The sequence below is a fragment of the Lolium rigidum genome, chromosome 3, assembly GCF_022539505.1.
Source record: "Lolium rigidum isolate FL_2022 chromosome 3, APGP_CSIRO_Lrig_0.1, whole genome shotgun sequence".
NCBI classification, from domain to species: Eukaryota; Viridiplantae; Streptophyta; class Magnoliopsida; order Poales; family Poaceae; genus Lolium; species Lolium rigidum.
In genome coordinates this window covers 390,250,264-390,257,301 of record NC_061510.1, presented here as the reverse complement: position 1 = coordinate 390,257,301, position 7,038 = coordinate 390,250,264, and the positions used below count along the sequence as shown (strand labels likewise).

Genomic DNA, 7,038 nt, shown 5'->3' with positions numbered 1-7,038 from the left:
TTAGCTATATGATGACTACAAATAATATGACATCTTGTTATAGCCAACAATTGGCTATACTATTGGAATTGCTCTAAATATATATCAAAGCTCATTTGAGATGATGCAGTCTCAAAGCAAGTGTATGCCTCGCTGTATACCGGCTAAATATATATCAACCTCATTTGAGTTGTCTGCCACCAAGACATTGACCATAGTAAGCAAAGTCAACTGCACCCCTTTAGTAGCTTCTTAATTGCCACTTTGTTGGAAGGGAGCATCGATAGTTCGCTAGTGTTCTACAGGTCATCCATGTTCTCTCGGAACGATTCCTATAGCTGTGTCCAAATAAGAACACAGGAACATGCAGGAGAGTGGAAGGCAAATCACAATTCACAACCTTGTATTTTAAGCTGAAGATGTACCAAATCTTGAGAAAGAAACATAAATAAGAATCACCAGGTTATGATGACATATATGTTGTACCAAAATCTTGTTATAGAGTAGGTGATAATTCTCTACAACATTGCAGTATATAATTCTTAACCCATGGGAGGCAACCTTCAATCGAGAACAATTCCCCACCGACAAATAAAACAGACGCAAAGAATGGCAAACGAACAAGAAAAGAGCTTAACTCCTATACACAGAAGATTCTTGGCCTTCAAGTATAAACAATTCTTTTTTCTTTCGGACACACCAACAACCACCAGTTTTACATTCCCCACCCGATTGATTATTCATATAATAATAAACAAAAAAGAACAACAATATCGTGGACGGCCCCATGTCCAAAGCACAGCCCATCGTCGGCTCATTCCAGGTCGTGTTTCGGTATCAATCATGAGATCAATCTTCTTCTTCTCCTACTGGCAGCTCGCTAATCGCGATCGCTGACCAAAGACTCCAGCCATTGTGCACGTTGCCTCCAACAGCTTGCCTGCAGTATATTTAATGGAACCACATTAAGCATAAGACCGACTGTTGGCGAGCAATTCAATGGAATAAACTGTATGAGCTTGTTGTCAATGTCAAGTTAGTGGTTAGCACGTAGTGACAGACGCCAATGCTGCACCGACGGTAGTATGTGTATGAGAGTTGGCGAATCGTTGTCTGATTATGTTACAATATTAATTATATATAATCAGATGCCCAATCAAATCAGCATCAGATGCCTGTGTGAATTTTTACAAGAAAGAGATTTGCAAAATTCTGTCAGCTTGTATATGCTAAGGACGTGACACCAGCTTCAGATAGCTTAGCTTCAAAGCCTAGACATAGAGAACAATTGTGTGCAAGGTGAAATGGCGTCCAATGTCAAAATCACAGACATAACCATGTCCAGCTATGAAAATCACAGGAGGTTGTGATTCACAGTCTATAGGTGGTTGTGTTTTCTCTCACAAACCATGGACAGCTATGTAAAGGAGTGAGGATTACCGAGGGCCAACAATTTAAGTCCCTACATGTCAGATACATTCATGGAAGTAATTTCTGTATTCTTGCGTTCTTTGCATTACCATCATCCTAAGTCTAAAATTCAACACAATATTTGTCCAAACCAATGTCTCCAAAGGTCTTAGTAGTCATCTTATTCTAAAGATGAAGCAATTTGTAGGTATTAACATCCATCGAGCCTGGGTCTACAAATATGGCCCAAATGATTGGCACCTGAGTGGTCTTTCCATCAATGCCACACAAATGATTTATACGAAGTTTTGATTCCTAATTCCCAATCACATATGCTATTATAGGGGTTACATGTACAGGATTTTGATCTGTTCATTTGTTAATGAGCTCAGAAAGGCACACGGTTCGGCCCTTGCCATCACTCAATTCACACATAACCAATTGGGCCTACTATTACACCGAACCGAGACAGCAAGGATTGTGACCAAGGCTTGATCATCAGCCTTTGGTGCTTTTGGGAAGATGAAAGTTGTTGCTCATGTGTCCTGTGTTGAGAGATCTGAGCTTGCTTGCAGCCACAGATACAGCATCAGGAGACGGTGAAGAGTGAAGACAGTGACCCACCAGCACATGCTATTCTACTCCATCGTTCATGTTGCCATCTATGTTTCCATACTGCTTATGCCAATGGACTTCTCTAAACAAAGATGGCAAATGTATTTCTCTAGATAAAATGCCAATGTACTGGTCTTCACTAGTACAATCAATTGGCCAGAGTATTAATTTGTGGCTGCATAAACGCCAAAGGAAACCACTGCATTTTTGAGGCAATACATGGCACATGATGCTGGGGCAGGAGGTGCCCAAACTGGCACCGACAGGCCATATGCTGTGATAATACGGCCATGGGCATGGGCAAAGGACGGCTGGACGGAACCCTAATTGCTCCTACTCCGTCGTCATTATTCCACCACTCAGAAGTACTAACACTACCAACCAATCGATAGATTAATCCCCGCCGCTGCGATACCAACACTGACAGGTACCCTCACCGGCAATATTCTTATTATCAGCTAACACTGAGTAATAATAACTAAATTTCGGTTCAATTCATCTGCTAACCTCAAGAATCTACTAGGTTGTGAAGTGTAAATTTCGGTGGCAATAGTAGTGTACTGGTACTGAGCATTTAAGCAATCTACACTAGGAGTAATGGCGCTAATTTAATATAATCAGGAAGTGCGAAGTGAGTAGTTGAGATCTGGGGATGGATACTGACCTCGCCGGAATTTGCTCCTGCTGGTACCGGTGACTGCGGGCGCCTTCCTGACGGGTGCGGCGGCGATGGGCGTGGAGGGCTTGGTGTCGTCCTCCGGGAGCAGCACGGCGTCGATGCCCTGCACGGAGATCCTGCCGTCGGTGTAGATGTCCGGGTCGAAGAGGTATGCGGAGCCCTCGCCCTGTCCAAACTTGACGGAGCCGTCGGCCTCCCTGGCGACGACCTTGTGCGGCAGGCGCAGCGTGTCGTAGCGCACCTTGCCGAAGCGGCGCACGGCGTTGTACATGCTCTCCTCGGTCTGGTACTCGGGGATCATGTGGTAGTAGAGGATGTTCTCGGGGGATCCCGGCTCGCTGAGCTGGTCGGTGGTGAGGCGCGCCATGGCCTCGTCGTTGGGGGCCAGCACGGTGAGCACGTAGCCCTCGGAGACGAGGCGGCCCATCTCGGTGGCGAGCGAGGTGAGGTTGACGAGGATGTCGGCGAGCTCGTTGTAGCCGCCGTAGAGGACGAGGGTTTGGATGAAGTCCTTGACCTGGCTGTGGCCGTCGAAGTGGGACTTGCCGTTGCCGGGCCCGGGCGCGGGGGCCGGCGCGATGGAGGGGCCGGGCGCCATGGCGTCCCAGACGGGGAGGATTGGGGGTGCGCCGGGGAGGACGGGTGGCGCGGGCTTCTTCAGGCGGTGCGTGCGCGGGTCCACCTCGGGGGCTCCCGTGGGGAGGACGGCCGAGATCGCGGCCAGGCTGCGCCGGCGGTTGAAGTCCTCCTGCACGGAGCGGGGGATGAGGAGGCGCTCGATGCCGTGGATGACGCCGTCGGGCCGGAGCACGGCGTCCGGGCGCGTGACGGCGGAGTGGGCCACGCGGAGGGTGCCGTTGGCGCCGGCGGCCAGCTCGAGGTCCTCGCCGGAGAGCGTGGCGTGGGAGCCCGCGGCGGCGGGGAAGGCGCCCGCCGGGTGGCGGGCGGGGAGGACGTGGAAGAGGAGGAGGGTCTGGAGGGATTTCAGGTTGCGGGGCTCGAGCAGGAAGCGCTTGAACTCCGCGTCGAGGTCCTGCTCCAGGGCCTGGTTCCGGGGCGCGAAGATGGTGACGTTGTGCCGCCCCACCGCGTCCTCCAGCGTCTGCAGCAGCAGCGCCTTCTCCACCAGCTCCGAGAGCTCCGTGTAGTGCGAGTCGAGAAGGGCCACGAGGACCGAGTTGGAGCTGATCCCCGCGCCGGACCCGGCGACGGCGGCAGCGTCGGCTGATGCTGCGGCGGGCGTGGAGGGCAATGTGGGTTCCTCCCGCGGCGCCGTGTCGGCGGCGGTCGCGGCCGTGGCCAGCGCGAGGGCGAGGAGCAGCACGGCGCCGTACGCCGGCGCGCCCATGGCTGCGGGCCTCTCTGCTGCGCGGATTGCTGTAGGTGCTGCTGCTCCGGCGAGGGCGGCGGCGGCGGATTTGTGGGTGGATGGTACGGGATGGACCAGCTAGGTCCTGGGGAGGGGAAGAGGAGTAACTATATGGTGTTGGGTGGTGTGAGCTTTTCCCCTGTTGGTGTTTAGTTTAGTGTAGGTGTAGAGGGAGACGGCTGGCCAGATTAGCGAGAGAGTGAGAGCTTGCTTATAAGTGAAGAGAGAGAGACGAAGAGGAGGAAGACGCGGTGTGGCTGGTTGGTGGGCGCAGCTCGAAGGCACAGGCTGGCCGGCGGGTCCGGGCTGGGCGAAGTGTCGGTGTGCGGCGAGGCAGCGGCACAAGGTTGGCGTGTCGTAGGCGAGCGGGAAAGGGGCGGTCGCGGTCCGTGCCAAGCGGGCGGCAGCATACGTATGAAACTTTTGTACCGGGTGGCGCTGCCGCGCGCGAATATTTTCGCCCGATTCTCTGCCGTCGCATGTCATGCCTGCCGCGCTTTCGCGCCCTCTGCCCCTCAGCATCGATGCTAGACTAAATTTGGTCCCCGTGCTCGTCTCGGTCCGGGTAAAAAGATTTCGACGCCACAAACTTGGCCGCCTACTCGTGCTAGTTTCATTCCAAAAAAAAATCCTGCGAATATAACCCTGGAATTAAAAAAAGCATGGTACAGTAAAAAACACATCAACATAAATGAAAATTACAAGGAAATTTTGAGATGCCCTCCGTCATCAACCTCTGAACCGTGTCAATGGTGCGCCGGTGATGTCGCTTCTCGATGCGCCAGCATGGTGTTGTTGGTTACATATGGAAAGTTGCCAAATGGATCAAGCAGACCACATCCTCTATCCTGACGAATAAGAAGGAATATAACAATCGATGAAGCTTCTTGGCAATCCGGATATCACCATACCCAAAAGAAGTCCAAAGAAACCACACCACTCCCACAAGCTTGGGAGCTAAAGCTGGGGGAGACTTTATTGAAGAAATCGTCACCGCCAACACCTGAGCGTCGCCCCACCAAACAAAACCCTAAAACCAGGGGAACAGAGTCCTCCCAACGATGGGGGCCGAGATCCACCCCACCTCCAAGGCCCGAAGGCCAAAAAAGCAAGCCAGACGAGAGATGAAGAAACCTCAGTCGCCTTCTGATCATTCTCTTGATCGCAAGGGGTACGGCAACATTTCATTTCGAGTTAAGTCATAGTTGTTCCTATTTTGCCGAAACTAGGGTTATGGCTTTGAGCTGCAACATTTGGGGCTTTCTGGAAAAATTTTAGGTTTTGTCTGATTCAAGCAGCGATATGGTTCGGACTATAGAATACCTATGTGATATTGACCCGTACTTTTGGCTCTCGGGTGCAGGCGCACCCTATATACTCTAAAAAATGTAGTAATTTCAAATAAAGTCAAAAAAAATCGAATCCTTTTGGGAATCAAAGATAATCAAGTATTGTACTCGTATAAATTTGTTTGGCAAAATAATTTTTCACATTGACTTCAGGCATAAAAAAAACAAATCTATGACGAATATAGCGTGAATAGTACTTTAATATAGGACCTTCAAGTCTGTTTTTTTTCACCCAGGAAACAAGAGAAGTTATTCCATGGTGAATCTTTCGTATACGAGTACAATACATGATCATCTTTGATTCCCAAAAACATTTGAATTTTTTTGACCTTTTCCTGAATTATTATATTTTTTTTCCATATAGGGTGCGCTTGCTCCCAGGTTCACCCATGCAATTTCGTATGTGATATCCCTTTGCATCGTATAATTTTTTGGTTTAATCACATACCATGCATAGATTTTGAATGTGAGATTCCATTCCAGGGGAGAGCTAGTCTGCATTGGTCCGAATTGGACTATGGGTGGAGGTGATGTGATTTGAGAGATGGAGAGAGACAAAATGTTGATGCGGAAGGTCAAAGGATACTTGGAAGATCATTTAGAAATGAAGGAATCAATGAAGTTGTTTTTCGATCTGCTAGGGAAAGAACTTGTGGATGTATATTTTTTCTTGCATAATGACACTGATCATGTGAAGATGGTAGATTATATGTGTGTTGGAGGAGTAGCTGTTGTGTTTACAGAAACCATAGGGAGAAGGAAAGTCACCACGAGGTCACACTTGCAGAATGACTTTTAGGATGAGTATGGGAATTTGAGTTAAGAATAACCCGATGAAATCATTCCTGCCGAATATTAGGATGAAGTTCTTGAGAATGTGTTAGTTTCAGCTGATAGTGGTGTGGTCACATAGGTTATTACAAGTCCCGTGATGTAGCCAACTGTCAGAAGAAGCATGGAGAAGATAATCGTTGATGAAGTGACAACGTCAAAATTGTGCAATCCAGTAAGATATCTCAAGTTCCAGCTCATGAACTACCATCATGGGAAATGATTTGCAAGCCAAAACAGAATGAACATCTTGGTATTTTAGATTTCAAGCTGCATCCCTCCTTTTGAAACATTGACATAAGTTTTTCAGCCGTGAGAATTTGCCTTGGGTTGATCTAGTATGGAATTACTACCCTGATGGAGTCCCACATGCCTCCAAGCTTCGTGGTTCGTTTTGGTGGCGTGATGTGATGAAATTATCTGACCTATATAGATCCATTGCTTCAGTGACCGTCAAAGCCGGAGACACTGCTCTTTTCTGGGCTGATCGCTGGAATGGTATGTGTCCTCAAGAGGTTTATCCTAGATTCTTTTCATATACGGTGGATCCAACAATTTCGGTAAAGCAAAGCTCTTTTTTTCCTGATATTTCTAACATGTTTCATAGACCCTTGTATCATTAAGCATCTGCGGAGTTGCTGCAGTTATAAAATTCACTTCAGAATGTTGTCCTTGATCCTCAAGGAAGAGACGAATGGAAGACAATTTGGAAAGATGGAACTTATTCAGCTCAGAGATTCTATCAGCACAACTTTAGAAATATTCAGTGCAGTAAGGTATATGGTTGGATATGGAAGAGCAAATGT

General features: G+C 48.6%; 1 protein-coding gene across 1 annotated transcript; it reads right to left on the bottom strand.

Annotated features, from left to right (window-relative positions):
- Positions 1–589: 589 nt before the first annotated feature.
- LOC124704511 (fasciclin-like arabinogalactan protein 16) lies at positions 590–4,031 on the bottom strand. The gene is made up of 2 exons (XM_047236776.1): positions 2,669–4,031; positions 590–919 (listed from the first exon to the last, which is right to left on the bottom strand). Exons 1-2 carry the CDS (start codon positions 4,029–4,031, stop codon positions 846–848), a joined length of 1,437 nt encoding a protein of 478 aa, XP_047092732.1. The 3' UTR covers positions 590–845.
- Positions 4,032–7,038: the final 3,007 nt, after the last annotated feature.